General features: G+C 39.5%; 1 protein-coding gene across 6 annotated transcripts in view; it reads right to left on the reverse strand.

The window, feature by feature from the left end:
* Positions 1-27,605, reverse strand: part of EPB41L4A (erythrocyte membrane protein band 4.1 like 4A) — a 256,154-nt gene that overhangs the window by 127,752 nt on the left and 100,797 nt on the right. For all 6 annotated transcript variants that reach the window (XM_027100046.1, XM_027100063.1, XM_027100039.1 and 3 more), the window contains exon 3: positions 23,750-23,854. In XM_027100046.1, the coding sequence (XP_026955847.1) occupies positions 23,750-23,854 (105 nt within the window). The remainder of the gene's footprint in view (positions 1-23,749; positions 23,855-27,605) is intronic.

The raw sequence follows: 27,605 nt of genomic DNA on the forward strand, positions 1-27,605 counted from the left end.
CACCATCAAAGTTTCCCTTTCCATAGAATCATTCCTGGCTGAATACATGCTTTTATTTCTCCCATATTAAAACACACACACACACACACGCGCGCGCGCACACACACACACACACACACACACACACACCCCTTTTTGATCCCTGTATCTGCCCATTTTACTTCTGTACTTTAAGTCAAATCTCTGGGAAAAAAATTCTATAGTCTACTTCCTCTCACTTTTTTTTTTTTTTCATTTGGTCAGTATTGATTTATTGGATGCATCCCTTCTATACCCAGCAATGTCCTATCTACTTTGGGATGTGCACAGATGCAAAGACACGGCGAGATATAAGACATGGCCCATTAATCAAAAAACTTAGAATTTACTTTGAGATTTAACAACTGTAGCTTGCCTTTATTGGCCTCACTATATGTCTGGAACTATTCTAAGCCCATTTCTGGATTTGTTATCTCGTTTAATTGGTTCAATTGAAAAGTTTCAAGTAGAACAGAAGTTTGATTTTTCCTCACATCACAGTACTGGGCAGATAAATTAGTTGATAGGGCTTGTTATGACTCGATGAATATGAAATCATTTTCTAAATTATAAAATGCCATATGGGGAGTGTTGGGAATTTCATGTATGGTGGTAATTTGGGGAGTAGTTTCAGGTTAGAGAAGACTTTAAAAAAACAGAGTATAGAGCTTAGATTATGAGTCCCTATTTACAGATGGGGTATTTAAGTCTCTGAAAGGCCTAGTGATGTGTTCAAGGTCATATTGCCAATGAGTCAGGGAATCATTCAAGTCTCCTGACAATGGGTCAGTACCCTTTCCTCTAATCCTAATACCACTGGCCAAGTATACAACCAAGCCAAAAGGAAGACTAAAAGTGTACTGGGGTGGACCAGACAGTCTCAGTTATGGGTTAATATCATTATTTGCTCTAGCACACCAATAATACCCAGAGAAGAAAATAAGGGTCATGGAAAACTCTAATTTGTAGTTTGAAAAAAACAAAAATGAAAACAATGGTATTTTATATGTCTAGCACACCTATTTTGTGCCAGGCATTGTACTAGATGTTTTGCATATTATTTTTTCACATCATCCTTTTGACAACCTTTTAAGAAAAGTACTTTTATCCCCATTTTATAGATGGAGATAGAATGATGGCCCAAAGTTCCACAATGGGCCAACTGGGAAGCAGAGATTCAAACTCAAATATGCCTGTATCCAAAATACATACCATCTCCGCTCTCTCACTATGCCTTCACTCAAGTGGAATAAATCTGCTATGTGAACTGTTCTCTAGTCTTCATTATCTATTTTTCCCAAATGTGATCATAATTTCTTATCCAAGGGCTAAGGCCTCTCACCCCCTCTTCAGTCCACTTTAGAACCCACCCTAGCTCCTACTACAATGACCTCCAATAGTTGTTAAATCTAACGACAGGTGAAGAGTTTTCACCCACTGTCTTGAAATACCTTTGTCATGTGGTCTGTAGTACACCATTCCCTCTGTCCTTTCCTCCTACCTTTTTGGCCACATCTTCACAATCTCCTTTGCTGATTGTTCACTGTCTCCTAACCAGGAAAGACTGGATTGCCCTGGGCTCACATCTTACAACCAGGCTCCTGGCTTTAAATGACATCTATACATGACAACTCCCAAATGTATGGCCAGACCAGAATTGCCCCCTGAAGCCAACTGCCTACTTGACATCTCCACTAAGATGCCTATTAGAATCTTAAAGTTTCCATGTTCAAAGAGGAAATGATGATTCTACTCCCTCCCAGAAAAACCTGTTCTCCTGCAGTCTTTGCCATCTCAGTAAATGGTACAAAACTCTTCCATTGGCTCCAGTCAATGCCTCTTTATCGTCTATCTCTTCTATCAATCTGAAAATCCTGTTGGCTTATGTTAAAAATATAAATAGGATCTGTCAAATTCTTACCACTCTCAGGTCCAAGTAGTCATCACCATTCACCTGGATTTCTTAAACAACTCCATTAATGGTACCCCTTCTTCTCTGCATTTAAAGGAATGCTTTAAAATGTAGATCAGATCAGTTTATTCTCCTTCTCAACATCCTCCAGTGGTTTCCCTTCTTACTCAACTAAAATCCAAAGTCCTTACGATGGTCTATAAGGCCGTATATGATCTGGCCCTACTCCCCTTCACTCTCCATTGTGTGTTTTGAGAATGAGGCAGCAGGAAGGACCTTAAGGAGACTGTTAGTGGAAGACGCAGGGCCTTCAAGGGGGCCTAAAGGAAAGCGAAGAGAAAGCTGTTGGAAGCAGGAAGAAAGAAGACCTGACTCTTCAGGTGGAAAATTTAGCAGTGCTGTTGCCTGGGGCAACATGGAAAATAAAAGATGCACCTAATGAACTAGATGATCCAGATAAGATTTCCAGGCGGACTGGGGAAACTGCTGATTGACTTGCCCCCGACAATGAAATCTAAAAGGAAAGAGAGAAGCTGAAAACAAACTGTGAAATATAAAGGATCCAGGACTTACTAGGCTTGAAATAAAATTCTCTCACTCCTAGACTTATCAGAAGGCAAATGATGCTACAATTAAGAAATGGCTCCTGGGCAAAGACTGAATCCAGAGTGCTGCCAGGAAATTATGAATGTAACTGTAAAACTTTATTAAGTCTTCAAAAGATCTAATATGTTGCCTCATAAACTAAGAAAAGGTCCTCTAAGAATCTTAAGGACATTGTTTCCCAAAAGTTTTACAAGGAATCTAAGGTAGAGAAGAGCTTATTTCAAAGTGATTTGTCAATGTTGCCTTTGTCTAATAAAGCTGATTATAAATTGATTCACAAGAAATCCACAAAGTTCTTTGAAGAAATTCTATCAGGGGACTTCCCTGGTGGTCCAGTGGTTAAGAATCCGCCTTCCAATGCAGAGATGCAGGTTCGATCTCTGATCCGGGAACTAAGATCCCACATGCTGTGGGGCAACTAAGTCCACACACTGCAACTACTGAGCCCACACGCCACAATTACAGAGCCCACACGCCACAACTACTGAGCCCACATGCCACAACTAGAGAGAATCCTGTGTGCCACAACAAAACATCACGAGTGCCGCAACTAGGAACTGATGCAGCCAAAAATAATAATTTTATTTTTATTTATTTATTTTTTTTGCGGTACGCAGGCCTCTCACTGTTGTGGCCTCTGCCATTGCAGAGCACAGGCTCCAGACGCGCAGGCTCAGCGGCCATGGCTCATGGGCCCAGCCGCTCCGCGGCATGTGGGATCTTCCCGGACCGGGGCATGAGCCCGTGTCCCCTGCATCGGCAGGCGGACTCTCAACCACTGCGCCACCAGGGAAGCCCCAATAATTTTTTTTTTTTAAAAAGGAATTATATCAGCTAGAGTTGAAAGGACAGAGATCCTACACACTGAAAAGAGGTCTTTGGACCCCAATCTTCATCAGGCAAAAAGCAGACTGAAAATACTACTCAGCTGCAAACATACATTACTTTTATAGAAAGCGAAGGAAAACTCAGAGAACAGAACCAAAAGCCCAGAGGGCAGAGCCAACTGTCACAAGAAGTAAGACCAAGCTCTAATCAAAGAAATGGCTACGTGTGCCTAGCTAGATTTCAGAACTGTTATGGACTAGTGATTGCTATGTGCCTCCTGTTTTCCCTCATTCTAAATGCAACTTTATACCACTTATCCTATCCCATGTGTGTCCCATCACTATATGCTGAATGGTGGTGGGGTATGTGGATATATATTTCTTACCCTCTTAATTCACAGGTCTTCAGATCAAGAGGAACTATATTCAAGGGATTGAACTTGAAGAACAATACCCAAAGAGTCTGCCTTGACGGGCTCTTGGACCTTAAGTCTGAGTCCAATGTCATAATAAATGAGATTTGCCAAGGCCTTGGGAGGGATAGGTGCATTTTATATGTAGGAGGAAGAGAAATAATTTTTGTCTGGAAAATAGACTCTCATGTTTTGAAACGTGTGCAAATTTAGCTGACACTCCTCCCATCAAACGGGATAATCTAATCTCTCTTCCCTTTAAATGCAGGCTGGCCTTCTCTTCACCTCAAATCAGTAGAATACAGCAAAAGTAATACTCTCTGACTTCTGAGCTTAGTCATAAAAGGTGATACTGCTTTTTCCCCTCCCTCCCTCCCTCCCGACCTTCCTCTGGATGCCTGCCCTGGGAACCCAAACTCTACCCTGTGAGGAAGGCAAGCAACAACATGTAAAGTCTAGATGTAGGTGTTCTACCACCAGCCAAGCCCAAGCCAGTGCCAACACCAACCACCAGACACATGGCTGAGATTTCAGATAACTTCAGCCTCCAGCCTTTGAGCCTCTCCAGCTGAGACTAAGTGATGCAGAGCTGAGCTGTCCCTGCCAAGCCCTGTCCTCACCACAGGTTTATGAGTAGAGTTGCCTTTTTTTTTTTTTTTTGGCTGCACTACATGACTTGTGGGATTCTTAGTTCCCCAACCAGGGACTGAACCCACACCCTTGGCAGTGAAAGCACAGAGTCCTAACCACTGGACTGCCAGGGAGTTCCCGGAGTTGTCTTAAGTCACTAAATTTTGAGGTGGCTTGTTATACAGCCATGATTAACAGGAACATGTGCCAATTCATCAAGATCTCTTTGATTTCTCACTCTTGCACACAACATGCCTGCTTTTCCTCCTGTGCTTAAATCATCTGTGAACCTGGTGAGCATGCCCTAGCCCTCCATAGCTTCATCCCAGGTCCTGATATCAATATTGTAAGCCCTGGAACATACCTAGAGACTTCCTTCTAAGTTGATATAATTCAAAAATCAGTTCTCTCTGCTTAAGGCTTAACCAACTAAACTATCTTTCAATTTAACCATCATTTTTTCATTTAATCCACAAATATATCAACTTTTCTGTATATCTTTCTGAATTCTAAATATAGTAGTTTTATCACAAATAAAGAGGTCAGACATGAGTTGGTTTTTTGGTTGTTAATAGAACCATGTTGGATTATAGGGACCAACTATTCTATCTCCTAGAAGCCCACAGATCATCCCTTGTACATGCCTTCCTGCCAAGCCACGACTATCTCCAGTGAGGCTGCTCTACAATTGCATCTAACAGGCTGTCGTAATCTCTCAGGGGCCAGTGTATTTAATCACAAATGAGTTTGGATTTCTTCTTCTTTTTTATTTATTTGGTTGCACTGGGTCTCAGTTGCGGCATGCTTGTGGGATCTAGTTCCCTGAGCAGGGATCGAACCCGGGTCCCCTGCATTGGGAGCATGGAGTCTTAACCACTGCGCCACCAGGGAAGTCCCTGGATTTCTTCTTAACAATAAAAACAAACATGTCTTAAGGATGACAGATTCTATGAGAAAAGTCCTGAATGCTGTGAGTGAACTTTAAGATATCAATTTTGTGCTGCTCAAGAGACTTTAGCTCTTCTTCAAGAAGTTTTGTCTATATTTTTGATAACTGAAGTTGCTACCTACACATTTCTAACATCTAGATAAGTGAGCCATCATGGTTCAGACTATGGAATCATTTTCATCTTGAAATATGATCTTAAATCTGCCATGCTCTGAAACTGTAGTAACTGAAATAATACACAGGTGGTTAAACTAGAGTTTGTTTTTAAACTCTGTTCTACTAACTGAATGTAAACATGGCTTTAAGTAACCATGTAATTTGTCACAGAGAAGCCAAGCCAACCCAAGGGGTTATGCAGTAAACAGGACCTGGAGCTCCTATTCAGCACCACTACACACAGTTGTGCCTAACTCCAGAGGCCCGAATTACACGGTGGGTAAAGATGTACATGGCAGCCCTGCCCCTCTTCTCTGCATTTATAGTCTATTTCTCCCTAAATGACCTTAAAAACCTTAAAGTCTCATGACTCTAAAAACCTAGGGACTCCCAAATGTGACTCTAACCTCTCAGAAGCCCAACTACTAGCCTAACATCTCCACCTGGATGTCCACTGGGCGTATGAAGCTTCACCTGTTCAAGCTTCACCTGACTCCCCACTCCCAAAATCCAGCTCCTCAATCAGGTCCCATCACTTCTTAGCTTCAACTTTCAATAGATTCCCATATACCCAGCCTACCATAGGCTGCTGGGCACTCTGTAATACAGACCCTGCCTGCCAGTCACTTTGTCACCCTCCTTCTCACTACTATTAGCACCACTGGTCTTTTTTTCAGTTCTCGAACACTTCATATTTGTCTCTGCCTTAGGCCACTGAACAAGCTGTTCCTTCTGCCTGCCATGCCCCTCCCTTCTTGCCCTTCAAGTCTCAGTTTAAATGTCATCGCAGAGAGGCTGTTTCTGACCACTCAACAGAAGGAGCCTCCCAGTCACTCTGGCACATCTTATATTATTTTCAAAGCACTCATCACTACATGATATTTGAAAACATATTTACGATCTGTCTCTCCCTAGAATATAAACTCCTTAAGGCCAGGGACCTTGTCTCTTGCCGACCACTGCACCCTAGTTGCTGAGACACAGTGGTTACCCAGTAAGTATTCGCTCCATGACTCAGCGGAGATGAGAAATAGCAAATGCTCTTATCTCTTCACAGTTCCAGGTCAGGGGCACTGATGAGAGGAAGGATATCACACTGTAAACAAGAAGTTTCCTAAGTGAATATTCTCTATAAAATATCCTGCAACCCCAAAAAAGTGGTGAGCATCAGGGCACGAAAAAATTAAGCTCCTATATAGCGTCAGCTTTTAAAGGGCCTACTTTCGTTAACTCAAAAAGCTACTTTGAAAATTCACAGTCCAAAAGAGAAAGTAAGTCTTGCCTCTGTCGCCCTAAAAAGTACCTGCCCAACTCTGAGCAATTCCTGAAGCATCTCTCCCACTAGAACAGGTCACACAAAAATGGACAAACTAGTCATCTTAGCTTTTAGCACATGCAATATATTTGATATTTTATGAAATTCTAGAGAAAATAATATAGAAAATAATGCACTTTATCAGTATGCTTCTGGAACATCCCAATCAAATCTCTTTTTATATTCATGAAGAAACTCCGCTTAAGATTCAGTATAAGGTTAAATCAAGGTCAACGTATCAGAGGTTTGTTATCAAAACACTAGATTAAAAAAAAAAAAAACCTAGTTTCCTATGATAATCAGGAAAATGTCTAGAATCATTAACTCTAAAACCGCTGCTTTTCCATTAGCCAATCAACTGTCTGAAATTCCATCCGGTATAGCTCATTCTGAGTTAACCAGGTAGAAGGAAAATCTAATAAAATCTTCATGGTAAGGACATCAGCAATATTCTTCTCATGCACTTACTTATACAGCTAAGCAGGTATGGGTCACAGAAACTGGTCACAGAAAACCTGTTTTATTGACAAGAACACTTAGCATACCTGCATACTTTGTTATATATGCAAATATATGTGGATATGTATATACAGGGAAGTTTGTACCATTCCAGATAGTTTTGTTTTAAAGTATTTTGTACCTTTATCATGTCCAAGTGTTTCTCCTTTTAATCTATTTTTTGGTTTACAAAAAAAGAAAAAGACACTGGTGCCATTAATGAAGAAATATAGAATTCAGTGCCTCAACTCACTAAAGCTGGAAGACAAGTTTATGAAAGCTGCAGGGTAAAATATTTTATTATACATGACCCATGGAAGACACATTTGTGCCCATTATTATCAACTATCTGAAGTAAAAGGAAGAGGAAAAAAAGAACTACAAGAGGGTTAGGTTCAAGATACACCATGGAGCCAACTCTAGACAAATCTAGGTCCTTCAAAAGCATTTTTGAAACCATGGCAAAATCAACACACACAACAATCAGAGCAAGCTCTGCTTTCTCCCTAAGGGCTAGAGCAGGGAGGAAAGCAGGAGCAGCTGGCAGGTGGACAGGCTCCTCTCTCAGCACTTCCTGGGGTTCTTTCCAGCAGGCCAGCTCCTGAATTCTCACTATGCAGCACATGACTGGGCTCAGAAGAGATCAGACCCACTCTGAATGGAAACCGGCTCCAGAAAAGCACCATCACTTCCTTTCTTAATAGAAACTGTTCAACAGCGATAGAGAAAGACGAAAACCTGTTTTATTGAGAATAGTTTATTATGAACAAATTTTTAAAAACCACGGGACCCACAACCATACAGCCGCCGGTGTCATTACCTGAACTCAAATCCTCATACGCTTCCTTCTACCACATACGCTACCTCTCACTAGAGAGGAGTACTCTCAACAGCACCCCGTAGCTGCCAGCACGCTAAGGATAGCATGTATCTGCAATTTCTTGCAATTCTAGATACTTCCAACGTAACTTCCTAACATCTCAGTAAAGCTTTAAAAAAAAACAAATACACACATACCTATATAGATATAGATATCTCCGAAGGCTGGTTAAAATAAACAGCAGCAGAGGTCTTTCTTAAGAGAACCAAAGCAATAAATTCAAAGAACAGCAGGGAAAGGAGGCAGCAAACAGACACAGAGAGGCAAGGCAGAAGCATTCTTGTCAAGGCCTGACCTCTCTCTGGCCTGCCATTTGTCTAGGTGAGAGATCACTTAGTTGGCAGTGGCAGAGGTGGTAACAGAGTGAGAAACAGGACATAAGCCCTCTCCCCTCCCCTCAAGGAGTTTCCAATCAAGTGGGGCATATTATTTAAGAGAAAAACACAATGTGGGACTTGCAGTGTGTGGACAGGGGTTAGCCTAGGGCACTTGTGGGGTGAGAGAAAGCTTCAGGAGGAGACTAATATCAGAGACTGCTCAATCAGGTGGTAAGGAAGAGCAGGATCAACAGGTAAAAATGAGGCGCGGAAGACGAGGAGGGTATTCAGGCCGGGGAAGCAGCAGGTACATCACGAAGACACTACAGTTCAGGTAAGGAGCTGCAGGTAGTTGAGTGTAGCTTTCATGTACCTGCAGTGTGGGTTTGGGGGGAGGATGATTGGTGGGGGACTGAAGAATTACCATGCAAGAAAAGCCCTAGAGCAACCAAGGGACACATTTCTTTAAGGACCTTGTAATCCTTGTTAAGGAATTCCTGAATTTTCCCTTTGGGACCCATTAAAGAATCTGAAGCCACAGAGGAGACATCCTTAAAGTAGTCTTTCTGAAAGAAAACCGCAACTGCAGGGGGCAAAACATGGGAGGGAGCAAGAGCAAAGACAGGAAGACCAGTCGGAAAGCTTTTGCAGAAATCCAGGCTCCCGTGCTGGATTTTTTTTTTTAAATAAATTTATTTATTTATTTGTGGCTGCATTAGGTCTTCGTTGCACACGGGCTTTCTTTAGTTGCGTCGAGCGGGGGCTACTCTTCGTTGCAGTGTGCGGGCTTCTCATTGTGGTGGCTTCTCTTGTTGTGGAGCACAGTCTCTAGGCACGCGGGCTTCAGTAGTTGCAGCTCGTGGGCTCAGTAGTTGTGGCTCACGGGCTCTAGAGCACAGGCTCAGTAGTTGTGGCTCACGGGCTCTAGAGCACAGGCTCAGTAGTTGTGGTGCTCGGGCTTAGTTGCTCCACGGCATGTGGGATCTTCCGAGACCAGGGCTTGAACCCGAGTCCCCTGCATTGGCAGGTGGATTCTTAACCACTGAGCCACCAGGAAGCACCTCAACCAGGATTCAGAGCTGGGAGGTTAAGAGGTAACCGTAAGTCCTGCTGACAACTGCTGTCCTAGCTTAGTTACAGTGACCCTTTTCACTCTCAAAAGTACCCTGGGTTGGGTGATGAATCCCACAAGTCATGCTAGTTATTAAGGAGTAGAACTGACAGGACCTGGTGACGGGTTAGTTCTGAGAAGGAGAGACAGTAGAGTTAAGGATGACACCCTAGCGTGAGTGGAGGCATTCACTAAGGTATTCAGACAGAGGGGCAGGCACCTCGGGGATGCAACCATGAGGACTTCCTAAAGGGTACAAAGACAACAGATAGTTTTAAGGGACTTAATTCCCAGATTCTCAACTTCCATATACATTTTTCTTCGCACTTTTATTGAGAAATAATTGCAATCACTGTGTAAGTTTAAGGCATTCAGCACAATGGTATAATTTACCTATATTGTGAAATGATGACCACAATAGGTTCAGCTAACATCCATCTTCTCATATACACACAATGAGAAGAAAAGAAACAAATGGTTCTCCTTTGTGATGAGAACTCTCAGGATTTACCCTCTTAACACACATACTCTTTCTAGACCTGATCTACGTGAGCACAGACCTGATGAGAGGTCCTGCCAGCTCTCCCCTCTTCCCTCTCCTTTCACAACCCTCTTTTCTCATTTACAGCAGGAAGGCACCTCTCACCCTTTTAAACTCTAGGGCGCTCTGCCCCAGGATGTAGAAAATTCCCGAGCAGAAAGATAGAAACATTTTTAAATACCAGTGTCAGCAAAGTTGCCTTAAATAAAACACCCTAAACCAGAAGAACAGGGCTTTCTGTCTTTCCCTACCTTACACGTCTTTCTGGTGAGGACTAAGCAAAATGAAAGAAACATGGTATTTTGGTCCTTGGCTGGGTTGTTTGGAATTCAGGTATATTATAGAACAAGGCAGCAAAAGGGAGTTTGTTTAATGATCTTGCAACTTCCATTGTCCAGCTACTATAAAAATATATAAAAATATGCCTAGCTCATGAGGAAGAGTCCCACAGAATAAAACAAATCAAAGCCCTGGTAAGTCTATCTCATCTAAGTGACAAAACACTGTGCCTTATCTGTCTACCCATCTCAGAAATCAAATTCCAAAGTGAAGTACTCGTCACAGAATACATGTTAACATTTTTATTTAAATTGACAAATGACAGAATGTACACTGGTTTAGCTCAGTGGCTTGATAGTAACTGGCTTTGCCAAAGTAATATGTTGGACATTTTCCATAAACTGGATTAACTAAATCTACAGCTCCACAATTCTGATAAAAATATAAAGTACATAACTATAGATAAAAGCATTTTACCAAAAATCATGTACTGGCAAATGTTCATTAAAATTAACAATTTTTAATTTTCCTAATCCTTTAAAACCAAAGTAGATTACATCAGATGCTTCTAAGTAAAAGAGAAAAAGCAAAATTAATATTGTTTTGATAAATCTTGGTAAAGCATTTTGAATACATCTCCCAGAAATTCTGAAACTGAATTACTACAATGATTAACAAATTGTTCGCCACTCAGGCGGTTTTGATTTCATTGCTTTCAAACTAAACTGAAGGAGAACCCAATGAGTGGTCTGAGAAATCTCTGCTCTCAGAGCAGATTGAGAGGGGTTGGTGATGACTACAGAGCCTTGGAGATACCTGACAGATTACTGAAAATAATTTTAGATGACAGATCACTATGTGATTCTTTTGGCGTATAACTCAGGAGAGTTCAAGGAATTAAGTGATCTTCCTTTATCAAAACTCCTTCCTTTTCAATCTAACTCCTTTAGTAGATAAGGTTACTCAGTGCTCATCCTTATAAAGACAAAAAATGGGAATAAAATTGATGCTGAGCCCTATCTCACTCCAGGAATATATTGTAATCATTCAGGGGTACACGAACTAACTGAGAAGAAGCAGCCCATTACTTCATTGAGATGCACTTCCAATAAATGTTCACTTTTTATGTTTAAGAGTTATTAAAATGCATAATATTTTGCTGTTTTAGTTGAAAACCTTGGTAATAATAACTATTCTTATGGCTCAATAATAAAGCCTTAAGGTCTCATGAAATAGACTTTTAAACTTTCAATTTCTATATAAAATATTGTTATGGATAAATATATTTTATTAATAAAAATATAAGAGAAAATTCTATGAAGTAGAATACGAAGAAGATAAATGACTTTTAATGTAGAACTTGTTCATGTCTACTTTTTAAACATTGATGATGAGTACCAAAATTGCTACGATATAGAGATGCATTTAAGAGTATACATTTAAAAGTATACATTTAAGAGTAATGTGACAGATTTTACAATGTTGGCACTCATGATAAACCAAAAATTTGCATCTATTTAAACTTAGGATAAAATTTTTATTCTCAACCTAAAATTATATACAGGTACATAGGTTTTTTTCTTTAATTCTGGAAAATCACTACTGTCAAGAACATTAAAAAAAAAAGAGCACATCTGGAGGGAGAGATGATGACTTCAGTTTTGAATATGTTGTGTTGGAGGAACCTTAGGAATATCCAAGTACAGAATAAGAGCAAACACTTATACTGCACTGACCACACCATTTAAAGCACTAGTCTGGGTGTTTATAGACTCTTTTACCCCTCACCACCACCCTTTGAAGCTGGTACTATTATTATCCCCACTTCATAAATGGGGACACTGAGGCCTGGACAAATGAGAAGACTCACCCAATGCCACACACCTCTCCCAAGTATAGAGTTGTATGAATCCAGAGAGTCTGTACACAGTATAATGCCTTGAGATGTCTGGGTAGGTGATACAAATTTGAGGGTCAACTGAGCTTTTAGATAGTAATCTAAACCATGGAGCAGATGAGATTATGTAGGAAGAGTGACATAATCACCAGCAGGAAAATGAGAAGCTTCACTGCTGGGGGTCCCTATGAAGATCCCCTGGCATTCCCTTCCAGGCCCCTGGACTCATGAAGAGCCTCCAGCCATGTTTGTTTGTGTTTTTTTTCCAGGTACCCTTGATGTTTTGTCATCAGTCCTCCCAGGCTGCTGCACTGTTTATGATGGTCAAAGGGCTACTGAAGAAGATCTTTCTGTTTCTTGATCTTTGCCCTATTCCTTCACCAGATACCTGAAGATGCTTAGATAGTAAAGGCTCTTCCCCCCAGTTTTACTGAGATATAATTGACATATAACACCACAACCAAGTTGGATTCATCCCAGGGTCACGAGGATGGTTCAACATATGCAAATCAATGTTACATACCACATCAATAAAAGACAGAAACCATATGATCATATCAACAGATGCAGAAAAAGTAGGGACTTCTCTGGTGGTCCAATGGTTAAGACTCTGCACTCCCAATGCATGGGACACAGGTTCAATTGTGTGAACCTGGGTTGGGGAACTAAGATCCCACATGCCACACGATGCAGCCAAAAAAAGAAAGAAAGGAAAAGAAAAAGCATTCGATAAAATTCAACATATATTCATGATAAAAACTCCTACCAAAGTGGGTATAGAGGAAACATATCTCAACATAATAAAAGCTACTTATGAAAAACCTACAGCCAATATAATACTCAACAGTGAAAAGCTGAAAGCCTTCCTGCTAAAATCTGGAACAAGACAAGGATGCCCACTCTCACCACTTCTCTTCAACATAGTATTGGAAGTTCTAGCTACAGCAATCAGACAAGAAAAAGAAATAAAAGGTATTCAAATTGGTAAGGAATAGGTAAAACTGTCATTATATGCAGATGACAGGATACTAAATATAGAAAACCCTAAAGACTCCACACAAAAACTACTAGAAGCAAAGTAGCAAGATACAAGATTAACCTACAGAAATCGGTTGCATTTCTTTACACTAGCAATGAAATATGAGAAAGGGAATGCAAACAAACAATCCCTTTTAAAACTGCAAAAATGAAATAAAATGCTTAGGAATAAACCTCACCAAGGAGGTGAAAGACTTACATGCTGAGAACTACAAAACATTAATAAAGGAAAGTGAAGGTGATTCAAAGAAACAGAAAGATATCCCATGCTCCTGAATTGGAAGAATTAATATTGTTAAAATGGCCATCCTACCCAAAGCAATCTACAGATATAATACGATCCCTATCAAATTACCTGAGACATTTTTCACAGAACTAGAAAAAATAATCCTAAAATTTATATGGAATCATTAAAGACCCAGAATTGCCAAAGCAATCCTTAGGACAAATAACAAAGCAGTAGGCATAACCCTCCCAGATTATGGACAATACTACAAAGCTACAGTAATCTAAACAGTATGGTACTGGCACAAAAACAGACACATGGATCAATGGAACAGAATAGAGAGCCCAAAAATAAACCCAGACACTTACGGATAGTTAATCTTCGACAAAGGAGGCAAGAATATACAATGGGGAAAAGACAATCTCTTCAGCAAGTGGTGTTGGGAAAGTTGGAGAGCTGCATGTAAATCAATGAAGTTAGAACACACCCTCACACAATACATAAAAATAAACTCAAAATGGCTTAAAGACTTAAACATAAGACATGACACCATAAAACTCCTAGAAGAGAACATAGGCAAAACATTCTCTGACATAAATCATACCAATGTTTTCTTAGGTCAGTCTCCCAAGGCCACAGAAATAAAAGCAAAAATAAACAAAGGGGAACCTAATCAAACTTACAAGCTTCTCTACAGCAAAGGAAACCATAAACAAAATGAAAAGACAACCTACAGACTGGGAGAAAATATTTGCAAATGATGAGACAGACAAGAGCTTAATGTCCAAAATATACAAACACCTCATACAACACAATAACAACAAAAAAAACAACCCAACTGAAAAATGGGCAAAAGGTCTAAATAGACATTTCTCCAAAGAAGATATACAGATGGCCAATAGGCATATGAAAAGATGCTCATCATTGCTAACTATTAGAGAAATGCAAATCAAAACTACAATGAGGTACCACCTCATACCAGTCAGAATGGCCATCATTAAAAAGTCTACAAATAACAAATGCTGGAGAGGATATGGAGAAAAGGGAACCCTCCTATACTGTTGGTGGGACTGTAAATTGGCGTAGCCACTATGGAAGATAGTATGGAGGTTCCTCAAAAAACTAAAAATAGAGTTGCCATATGATCCAGTAGTCCCATTCCTGGGCATATACCCAGACAAAACTATAATTCAAAAAGATACATGCACCCCTGTGTTCATAGCAGCACTACTCACAATAGTCACGACATAGAAACAACCTAAATGCCCATCAACAGATGAATGGATAAAGAAGATACGGTGTATATATATATATATATATATACACACACACACACACATACATACACATATATACACACACACGTGTGTGTATATATATACATATATATATATATATAATGGAATATTACTCAGCCATAAAAAAGAATGAAAATGCCATTTGCAGCGACACGGATGGACCTAGAGATTATCATACTAAATGAAATAAGTCTGAAAGACAAGTACCATATGATATCACTTATATGTGGAATCTAAAATACAACACAAATGAACATATCTACAAAACAGAAACAGACTCACAGACATAGAGAACAGACTTGTGGTTGCCAAGGAGGAGCAGGGTGGGGGAGGGAAGAATTGGGAGTTTGGGATTAGCAGATACAAACCAGTATATATAGGATGAATAAACAACAAGGTCCTACTGTGTAGCACAAGGAACTATATTCAGTACCCTGTGCTAAACCAGAATGGAAAAGAATATATATACTTATGACTGAGTTAATTTGCTGTACAGCAGAAATTAATACAACACTGCAAATCAACTATACTTCATTGAAATTTGTTTAAAAGAACATTGTATTAGTCCAAGACATACAACATAATGATTCGATATATGTATATATTGTGAAATGATCACCACAATTAAGTTTAGTTAACATCCATCACCTCACACAGCCTTTTTTCCTTGTGACGTGAACTTTCAATATCTAGTCTCTCAGAAAGTTTCAAATATACGAAGAGTATTGTTAACTATAGTCACCATGCTGTACATTACATTCCCAGAACTCATCTCATAACTGGAAGATTTTACCTTTTGACCACCTTCACCCATATCCCCCACCTCCCACTTCTGGAACCACTAATCTGTTATCCGCATCCATGAGTGTGGATTTTATAGATTCCACATATAAGTGAGATCATACAGTCTTTGCCTTTCTCTGTCTCACTTATTTCACTTATCCTAATGTTCCCAAGATCCATCTACGTTGTTGAAAATGGCAGGATTTCCTTCTTTTTATGGTTAAATAACATTCCATTACTTTATTTATACATACATATATCTCACATCTTTACCCATTCAACCACTGATGATACTTAGGTTGTTTCCATGTCTTGGCTATAAAAGTTTCAATTTGTAATAATTCAACATGACAAATTTCATTTCTCTCTTTGCAATAGGACTTGTATGATCACTTACACACATTTTATCAGTCATTACAGGCATTTGCCAGAAGCTAAAGTTACAGAAAGTGAAATCTCACACTCACACTGCAAAATACAACAAATCGTAATGCAAAGAAGAATACCATTACTCATGGCAGCGCCTGCCTGCTAGTGCTCAATGGATGGGATCATTTTTGCTCAATAATCCTCAGAGCACTGGGGGCGGTGGGGAGGATACAAATATATACACAGTTTAGTTTTTATTTTTTTTAAGGAAGTTACTTCAGAAAAAATAGTGCCAGAAGAAGCAGCATTAAGCGTGGGAGCCTATATTCAGTCAGAACATAAGAAAACCACGGACAAAATCAACATTTTTAGGAAAAGGCCGAGGAAAAGTGATCATAAAGAAGACTGAATAGGAATAACCAGAAGAAAACTTGAAAAGAGAAAAAAAAGGAGAACGTGTTGTCAGAAGAGCAAAATGAGAAGATTTTAAGAACAAGGGTCAATGCAACAACAGAAAGGAAGATAAGGGCTGAAAGTGTCACTTGGATGTAGCAGCTAGTGACGACCCTGAGGACCATTTCAGTGTACGATGGGCATCAAAGCTGAACTGTGAGAAGTTTAAGAATGAATGAGATTTGATGGGGACTTCCCTGGTGGTCCAGAGGGTAAGACTCTGCACTCCCAATGCAGGGGGCCCAGGTTCAATCCCTGGTCGGGGAGCTAGATCCCACACGCATGCCGCAACTAAGAGTTTGCGTGCTGCAACTAAGACCCGGAGCACCCTAAATAAATAAATAAATAAATATTTTTTTGAAAAGGATGAATTAGATTTGAGAAGTGGAGGTGATGAATTTAGGCAAAGCTTTCTGGAGTTTAGGTGTGACACAGAGGGAGTCAATACGGTAGTAGACAAAGGATCGCATGGGAGTGGGGGAAGGGTGGTTTTAAATGTGAGAGATTTAAACATGCCCAAACCTTGCCAGAAGAAAGGGAACAGAGAGGTAGAGGGCTGAAGATGCAGAAGAAATGAGAGGTGATAAAATCCAGGGGAGAGGCACTGGGGCTCTTCCACTGAGAGGAGAGGAAAGGATGGGTAAGAAGCAACTAAGTGTGTGAGAAGGGTTAAGGAGTTAGGGGGCTTCCATCAGATTTCTTTTATTGTCTTCATGAAGAAAAGAAGAGTTCACTGGGGAAGAGGACATCACATGCTGACTGAATTTGTATGCTGCCTGTCTCCCTCCTTCTTTGACTTCTGAAGTCATAGGACAGCAGATTCAGCAGGTTGAATGCCATATTCTGAGAAAAGCTCTACCTGGATAGAATCTGCATTTGAAGGAGTAATTTGTAAAGACACCTCAAGTGCTAACATTAAAACGGGATGCGACTATAACCACTGATTTTAAAACCGGAAGTAGTATTGAGATATCACATTTATTCTTATTACTGCTTTCAATATCAACAAAACTAATCTTCAAAAATCTCCAAAGCTGTTTCAGAGTCCAAAGCTTATTTGATTTTCTCTCTTCTTTCCCCCAGACTGTGTCCTTCTTTCCTCTAGTCCACCTTTTAAAAATATGTATCACCAGCAATATTTTCCTCCATCCTAGTTTCAACAGGAAAGGCCTTCAAAATGTTTAACACCTTATAGTATATGTGTGGTCTCTAATTCGGTCCTACAGCAATCCTGAATGTTGGGTCAGGGAAGGCATTATTCTCAATATTCAGAAAAATGAAGGGACGTGACCATTCTTAGAAACGGACATAGGACTCAGACCTATCTTGAGACTCCAAAGGCAGCTGTCTGTTCTACCACACACACTCCACTTATAATAACTTCTGAACACCCAAAGGCAGCTCATGTTCCTTTCAGCTTCACAGTAATTTCAAATTCACCCAATTATTAAAGGGAATAGGCCTGTATCATAATTTCAATTCTCTGCCTATCATTAACAGATCTTACCATCCCTCCCTCATAATAAGGAATCTAGATAATCTTGAAGCAGCAACTAATATTACTCACAGACATCTGCAGATACACATGTAGCCCTAATCACAGAAATCCTGAGCATCTGCAGAAGGTTATATGCTATTATTACCCAGGAAAGTAACAGTATCTCAGGTTTCTGCTCAATGTGGTGACACCAAACAAGAAGGCCCTCAAGTTTCCACTGAGCAAGCAAGATAAGATGCTTCCCACAGTAACCATCTGTATTGGTTTCTTTCTGCTGCTGCAACAAATGACCATAAACTTGGTGGCTTAAAACAACAGAAATTTATTATCGTACAATTCCGAAGGCCAAAAGTCCAAAATGGTCTCAGTAGGTATAACAGACTGAATGTTTGTGTCCGCAGCCGGGAGTTTACATGTTAAAGGCCTAAGCCCAATGTGATGGTATTTGGAGGTAGGGCCTTTGGGAGGTGCTTAGGTCAAGCAGGAATGGGATTAGTGCTCTTGTAAGAACTCTTTTACCATGTGAAGTTACAAGAAGTCAGCTGTCCACAACCTGGAAAAGGACCCTCACCAGAACCCAACCACGCTGGCACCCTGCTTTCAGACTTTCAGCCTCTAGAACTGTGAGAAATCAATGTTGCTTGTTTAAACCACCCAGTCTGTGGTAATTTGTTAAAGCAGCCCAAACCGACTAAGACGCTGGGCTTAAAAACCTAAGTGTAGGCAGAGCTGTGCTCCTTCTGGGGGAACCGGGGGAGAACCCTGGCCTTGCCCTTTCCAACTTCTAGAGGCTACCAGCCTTCCTGGCATCAAGGCCTCCTTCCAGCAAATACATGACTTTGACCTCTGCATCCAACTGTCACATCTCCTCTGACTCTCCTGCCTCCTCTTTCATGTATAAGAACTCATGTAATTATATTGGTCACAGCTGGATAATCTCCCCATCACAAGATCCTTAATTTAGTCACATCTGCAAAGTCCCTGTTGCCATATAAGGTGACATATTCACAGAGGCTGGGGATTAGGACACTGAGCAGAGAGAGCTGGTACCCATTCAAAGTAAAGACACACCAAGCTAAGCTGCTGGCCACACGCCATAAGGAGAACAGGAAGGTGTTCCCAATGAACGGCCACTCAACTGGTGATAGGCAGGCCTAGAACACACTGGACGCAGCCCACTCTCCCAGCAGTTCTGCTGTTCTAGATTAAGAGTCAGTACTTTAAGAGAATTTTAAATATTTACAGCTAGTAAGTGGCAGGGTCATTCGACAAAGCTGGTGTGTTCTTGTAACCCTTATGACAGACAGCCTCACAGACACCTTCCATCACGGCTGGAAATTTTCTGTAAGTTGAACCACGGCCCAGATATAAAAGAGACATATCCCTCACAGACCAGTCTGGATTAAGAACGAAGCTGATGACACAGGCCAGAGCAGAACAAAACGGAGGTTCTAGGCCCAGGCTAAGTGCTTTCACTATTGCTGTCTTTAAGGAAAGAAACTGCAAGTACATGAAGCTCACGGTGCATCTTTTTTTTTTTAAGATTTTTTTGATGTGGACCATTTTTTTAAAGTCTTCATTGAATTTGTTACAATATTACTTCTGTTTTATGTTTTGGTTTTTCGGCCGCGAGGTATGTGGGATCCCCAACCAGGGATCGAACCCACACCCCCTGCATTGGAAGGCAAAGTCTTAACCACTGGAACGCCAGGGAAGTCTCCCCCATGGTTCATCCTTAAGAGGGTACTTTCTAAAAAAAAGCCTGAGGTAATGCAGGCAGCACTGTGTTAATTCAGTCTCAGTAACCGTGTCTTCACAAAAAAACTGTTTTTATTTTCCAGAGATTCTTTTACAGACCCATCCTGAGAAGTGAAGTTAAGAAATTATGATGCCCAGAGTGTTCCAGATCAAGTCAGCTGTACCTTAGAGAGACATTAGCTTTAACAAGATTTATTTCTGTCCAGCTGTTACTCTTTACACATACATAACACCTAAATCAATGTGTTTGCTACATGAATTTCCCAGGACTTGGTTCCATGGAATGTACATAAAATCTGTATTTTTTCATTTAATATTCCAGGCAGTAAATTCCCTTTCCTCAGAATTCCTCAGACTACATGAAAAACATAGAAAGCTGCAGAACATGGCCTGCATATGTTAGGTATTCATTAAGTAACAGCTGAACGACCACATGAATGCGGCAACACACAAAGGCCTAAATGAGCTCTCTTGTCACAGGTTAATCTGAGAAGTTTGCTTATTGGTAATTACCATTTAACTCTTCTCAACAAACATTAATATGTAAATTGCATAGAGAGTTCTTTTTATTTATTTATTTTTGTCTCTGTTGGGTCTTCGTTGCTGTGCGCGGGCATTCTCTAGTTGCCGCGAGCAGGGGCCACTCTTCGTTGCGGTGCACGGGCTTCTCACTTCAGTGTCTTCTCGTTGCACAACATGGGCTCTAGGCGCACAGGCTTCAGTAGTTGTGGCTCACAGGCTCAGTAGTTGTGGCGCAAGGGCTTAGTTACTCCGTGGCATTTGGGATCTTCCCAGACCAGGGCTCGAACCCATGTCCCCTGCATTGGCAGGTGGATTCTTAACCACTGTGCCACGAGGGAAGCCCAAAAGAGAGTTCTTTAGTGCCCAAAGTACGCAAAACCTCTTTATCTTACACACATTCAAGTTGGGATATTATAGTGGTTGAAAAGTCTTGGAGACATGAAGACTGGGTTTGAATTCTGATCTTAATACTTGCTAGTTATGTGACTTTGGAGAAACTGTTTAATCTTTTTAGATTCCGTTTCTTCATCTCTGATGGTAGGATAATAATATTTAACTTGTACAGTTGTCCTGAGCATGTAATGAACACAAGAAAATGTTCAACAGTTCCTGATACATTGATGACAACAATGGTGATGGCTGATACACCTGGATTGAGGCCTCTTGGTTACCCCCATTCTCCAGGACAGACAACAAGCTCCCTGCCATGTGGGGGTCCACATGTCCTAGGGACATATTCATTAGGCATGTTGCATCCCAATTCTCCAGGGTAGCTGCCCATCTTCTCATGCAACACACACTAATTCTCTGAGGTGGGCATAAAGCCCTCCCTAATCCTTCCTTGCCAGCTCTGCAGCCACTGCCAGTCTAACTCAGTTACATCTGCATGCTTATACTTCGACCACACCAGGCTGACTAGCAGTGCTGCAGGCTGCCCAGTCTATTTCCCCACCCCTAGCCAAAGTTCAGGCATGGCCCCAAGGTATGATCCACTGCTGATGGAGGGAGAAGGAGGGAGAGCTTTTCACTGATGTAGCCATCTCTTTTTCCTTGTCATCTTTCTTCCATTTTATCCCCAGCTCCTCATCCCACTATCTCTTTTTATTTGCTTCAAGAGTTGATCTAAGTGGTGCCCATTAGGGCCTCAAAGTCTTCTCTATATAGATCTTAATTACACTAAAGATTGTTACACAGGCATTCCCCATTAAAATAAACTTTCGGGTGCAGAAAGAGTAAAGCAATAAACAAAATCCCATCTAATGGACAGTAATTCAGGTATATTCACAGAAATCATTCCTCTATTTTTAGGACAAGGACTTTTCCCCATGTCCTGTGCTATTCTAACATACAGTTATTCTTATTTACCATAAGTAACTATGGGATATAGAGAGTGAACAGGGAAATATGAAGTTAGGTTTACCAACAATCTCCTCAGAAACTTACAGTTGGGGAGGTTGCCCTTCCAGAGTTAAAAAGGCTGCCTGCACTTCTTCCTGAGGGAGATCCCAACTTCTGCCTCAGAACCCAAGAGGAGAAAATCAGGAATGGAATCATGTGTTCCTACCCAGACACACGCTCCCAGCTCTGCAGAAATGATAGGCCTTGAAGAAGTGGTTACCTAAAGTCAGAGTAAACTTTCATGAACTTATTCTCATAGCTTCCTACAATTAAAAGGAAAATAAGAGAATACATTTGAACATACAAAGACTAAGTCACATTTACAAATCACCTTTATTTTATTTGAGTTTACTAGAAAGAAATAAATTCAGGAGGCAAAAAAAATAGTTTTTCATGTGATTTACACATCTGATTTATTTTACCAAATAAAAAGCATGACTTAACAGTTTTCTCCTTCTAATTGTATAATTTGTTTTCTCCTAAGACCTGTATCACAAATGCGAACCCTTAGGAATAAATGTAACAGAAAAGAAACTCTGTTCTGAATAAGACCTAGAAAATTTTAAATAAACTACCAGTACCAACTGCTAATTCTTTTGCAATGATATGAACCATTGTTTAAAATTCTCTAGCTTTTCACATCTTTTTCTTTGGAATGTAAAAAAAAAAAGGACAGATAAGGTCTATATAATTTTAGCAAGACAGTCGATCTTTCCAGGCAAGGTCTGACATACTAGATAAGATCAGGAAACTGAATTTCCCTCTGCTAGGAAAAATACGATTTCAAAAATATGAATGTAATGCAAGATATCTTCTATAGCCTTCAATTTAATCTCTCAGTACAGATATACAGTTCTGCTATATTGACTTATGGCCTGTACAAAACAGAATTCAGTGAACTTCTGAGTATGTCCGTTCCCTTTCTTTGCATTACGCGTTAATGACCACTCGCCTTTAGAAAGCAATTCCTTCCTATGGAAAGCTAACCAATACACCCAATCTTTTATTCCTGCTATGTGAAATACTCATGTGAAACGAAACAGGTTATGGAACAAGCTCAAGAAAAATCATAAGTTACCGCCATCAATAGCATTCCGCTTGTCTGCCTCTTCTCATCCTAGCACGTTCTTGGAAACAGGAAAGAAAAGGCCCACTTAGACAATCATGTATCTCAAAGAACAGACCCCAGACCCAGATGACCCAGTGGACACTGGGACAACTGAGGAAGAACGTATAAAAAATAAAAGATATGTCAAATACGGTATTTTTAAGGTAAGCATATAAGCATTATAAGCATAAATAAGACTGTCTATCTGAGGTTAAGATCTGTCTTAGACTTTTAAACCAAAAGTCACATTAATGAATATACTTTTGTACCTCAAAATCATCACCTCCAAAGTCTTTCCTCTGTTCATCACCGAGAGACAGCATTTCAGTCTTACCGAATAGAATCTATACTAACCAATGTGGTAAGTTTCTTAGTACCTCTCTACCATCCAACCAGTCAGGAATTCTTGAGTTAAATCCTCATGAACAAATGACATCCTACACCAAAAATTTGGTTGCCTTTATCACTCTTATTCCATGAAGCTCATGAATGAAAACCCCTACTTATTTTATAATTGCTCGTCCAACTTATAAAACTTAGATCGGCACCTTTTTACACTGTATTTCTTTAAATACTCTTTAACCATTTACTTTCTTAAAAAGCAATAATGCCTATCACTTCAAGAGACTAGCCACTTGGCTCTTAACACACATTAAATGGCTAATTCAGTCCTCCTAACAGCACAAAGGGAAAGTACTCTCTATAATATGGCTGCGAAAAAACAGAAACTATGTAAGCCACCTACAAAGAAATCTGCACACACATAAGCTATGAATCCTACAACTCTACAACTTTTGGCAGAAGTGGAAAAAATACAAAGAAATTAGCAATGGAAAACATGTTTACGTTTTTCAGTCATTTTCAGTTACAAAAACCTAAAGATCAGGAAAAGCCAGAGATACAGTGAAATTTATACAAGAAAAATTTAATATGAAGTCATTGTACTCACCGTCTGATGGTTTCTGTCACAGTAACGCAGCCCAAAGTAATCTATCTCCACAAGGTTTATGTGACGGAATACGTGCTCAAGGACAACGGAACCTTTCGTTGACTTCTGCAAAAATAATTCACAGTTTTGTTTTATAACAAACACAGTGTGTGTTTTTTTTAATAAGGTGCCTTCTCTTTCTCAGTGGGACACAGTCACAGTTCTCATCTTTTATCAGCTTTGCTCACATGGGAACAATTTTATTAGCCCATAGTTCCCTCTTTAAGTTTTGCCTCAATTACAAAGAAAGGGATTTCAGTATTAAATGAATTGCTTTGGAAAACAATTTTTAAATTGTTGTACATTTTAAATTAATATAAGGTTCTTTTCTTACAGGACTGTAAAATATCTTTAAGATTAAATTATTATTTTAATAAAGATAACAGTTTATATGAAGTGCATCTAATAAATTCATCAAAAAAACTTACTTTGGTTAAAAATCCCACAGTTCTTTCACTTTAAAAAGCAATTTTCACCTACATCATTACTCTCACAACTAATGCAGAAAATATATAAAATTAAAATAACAATAGCCAAAGCTTTTTAAAATTTTTTCTTATTTTCTTTAGTAAGGTTTTATGTTTTATTTTTTTAATTGAAATATAGTACGCATACAATATTATGTTAGTTTCAAGTGTACTACATAAGGATTTGACATTTGCATACATTATGAAATGATCACCACAATAAGTTTAACAACCATCTTTTCCCATACGGTTACTATGATATTATTGACCATATTCCTTGTGCTGTATATTACACCCCAATGATTATTTATTACATAACTGGAGGTCTGTACCTCTTAATCCCTTCATCAATTTGGCCCCCTCCCTTCTGGCAACCATCCATTTGTCCTTTGTATCTACAAGTCTGCCTTCATTTTGTCTTATCAGTTTGTTCTGTTTCTAGATTCCACAGGTATTTGTCTTTCCCTGTCTGACTCATTGCTCTTAGTAAAATACCCTCTAGATCCATCCATTTTGTCACAAATAGCAAGGCTTCTTTTTTTTTTTATGGCTGAGCAGTATTCTACTGTGTATATACACACTGCATCTTTATCCATTCATCTATCAATGAACACTTAGGTTGTTTCTACATCTTGGCTATTGTAAATAATGATGCAATGAACACTGGAGTGCATATATCTTTTCAAATTAGTGTTTTTGATTTCTTCAGGTAAACCCAGAAGTGAAATTCCTGGATTATATGGCAGTTCTACATTTAAATTTTCAAGAAACCCCCACACTGTTGTCCATAGTGGCTGAATCAATTTACGTTCCCACCAAAAGTGTACAAGGGTTCCCTTTACTCCATGTTCTCACAAACATTTGTTATTTGTTGCCTTTTGATGATAGCAATTCTGACAAGTATGAGGTGGTTTCTCACTGCGGTTTTGATTTGCATTTTCCTGATGATTAGTGATACAGCGCATCTTTTCATGTATCTGTTGGCCATCAGTTTGCTTTCTTTGGAAAAATGTCTATTCAGGTCCTCTTCCCATTTTTAAATTGGGATGTTTGTTGTTTTACCATTAGGTTGTATGACTTTTTTGTGTACCTTGGATATTAACCCCTTATTGGGTATATTGTTTGCAAATATCTTCTCCAATTCAGTAAGCTGTCTTTTCACTTTTTTGACAGTTTTCTTTCTGTGCAAAAGCTCTTTAGTTTGATGTCGTCCCATTTGTTTATTTTGCTTTTGTTTCCCTTGCCTGAGGAGACAGATCCAAAAAATATATAGCTAAGACTGATGTCAAAGGGCCCACTGTTTGTTTTCTTCTAAGAGTTTTATGGTTTCAGGTCTTACATTTACGTCTTTAATCCATTTTGAGTTTATTTTTGTATATGATGTGAGAAAGTAGTCCAGTTTGATTCTTTTGCATGTAGCTGTCCAGTTTTACAAGCACTATTTATTGAAGAAGCTGTCTTTTCCCCATTGTATATTTTCCTGCCTCCTTTGTCATAGATTAATTGACCATATAAGTGTGGGTTCAATTCTAGGCTTTCTGTTCTGTTCCATTGATCTATATGTCTGTTTTTGTGCCAGTACCATATTGTTTTGATTACTGTAGCTCTGTAGTGTAGCTTGAAACCGTGGAATGTGATACCTCCAGCTTTGTTCTTCCTTCTCAAGACTGCTTTGGCTATTTGGGGTCTTTTGTGTTTTGATACACATTTTAGAATTATTTGTTCTAGTTCTATGAAAAATTCCACTAGTATTTTGATAGTGATTGTGATGAATCTATAGATTGCCTCAGGGAGTATGGTCATTCTAACCATATTAATTCTTTCAGTATGTAAGTACAGTATATATCTTCTTTTTTTTAAATAAATTTATTTTATTTATTTATTTTTGGCTACATTGGGTCTCCATTGCCATATGCAGGCTTTCTCTAGTTGCAGCAAGTGGGGGCTATTCTTCGCTGTGGTGCACAGGCTTCTCATTGCAGTGGCTTCTTTTGTTGCGGAGCAAGGGCTCTATGTGTGCAGGCTTCAGTAGTTGTGGCATGAGGGCTCAGTAGTTGTGGCTCATGGGCTCTAGAGCACAGGCTCAGTAGTGGTGGCACACAGGCTTAGCTGCTCCACAGCATGTGGGATCTTCCCAGACCAGGGATCGAACCCATGTCCCCTGCATTGGCAGGTGGATTCTTAACCACTGTGCCACCAGGGAGGTCCCACAGTATATATTTTCATCTATTTGTGTCATCTTCAATTTCTTTCATCAAAGTCTTATAGTTTTCCAAGTACAAGTCTTACTTCCGTGGTTAGATCTACTCCTATTTTACTCTTTTGATATAATTGTGAGACTGTTTTCTGTTTTCTTAATTTCCTTTCCAATAGTTCATTGTTAGTGTATAGAACTGCAACAGATTTCTGTATGTTAATTCTGTATCTTGCAACTTTACTGAATTCATTTATTAGTTCTAATAGATTTCTGATGACATCTTTAGGATTTTCTATATACAGTATAATGTCATCTGCAGATAGTGACAGTTTTATTTCTTCCGTTCCAAACTGGATTCCTTTTATTTCTTTGTCTTATCTAATTGCTGTGGCAAGGACTGCCAATACTATGTTGAATAAAGCGGCAAGAGTGGGCCTCCTTGTCTTGTTCCTGATCTCAGAGGAAATGTTTTTAGCTTTTCACAGCTGAGTATGATGTTGGCTGTAGTTTTGTCATATATGGCCTTTATTTTGTTGAGATATGTTTCCTACATAACCACTTCGTGAAGAGTTTTTTTTTTTAATCATAAATTGAGGTTGAATTTTGTCAAAAGCTTTTCCTGCATCTATTGAGATAATTATATAACTTTTATTCTTCAATCTGTTAATGTGGTATGTTACATCAATTGACGTGCTGATATTGAACCATTCTTGCATCCCTGAGATAAATCCCTCTTGATCATGGTATATGATCTTTTTAATGTATTGTTGAATTTGGTTTGCTAATATTTTATTGATGATTTTTGCATCTATGTTCATCAGTGATATTGGCCTCTAATTCTTTTTGTGGGGTCCTTGTCTGGTTTTGTATCAGGATGATGCTACCCTTGTACAATGAGGTTGGAAGCATTCCTTCCTTTGAAATTTTTTGGAATACTTTGAGGACCCATGTTAACTTTTTGTTTGTTTGTTTGTTTGTTTGTTTGTTGGCTGCTTTGGATTTTCATTGCTGTGAGTGTGCTTTCTCTAGCTGCGACGAGCGGGGGCTATTCTTCGTTGCTGTGCATGGACTTCTCTTTGCAGTGGATTCTCTTGTTGCAGATCACAGGCTCTAGGCGCGTGGGCTTCAGTAGTTGTAGCATGAGGACTTAGCA

Source organism: Aethalodelphis obliquidens, unplaced genomic scaffold (genome assembly GCF_003676395.1).
Source record: "Aethalodelphis obliquidens isolate GAN/ISIS:26980383/991018 unplaced genomic scaffold, ASM367639v1 scaffold4, whole genome shotgun sequence".
Lineage (NCBI taxonomy): Eukaryota > Metazoa > Chordata > Mammalia > Artiodactyla > Delphinidae > Aethalodelphis > Aethalodelphis obliquidens.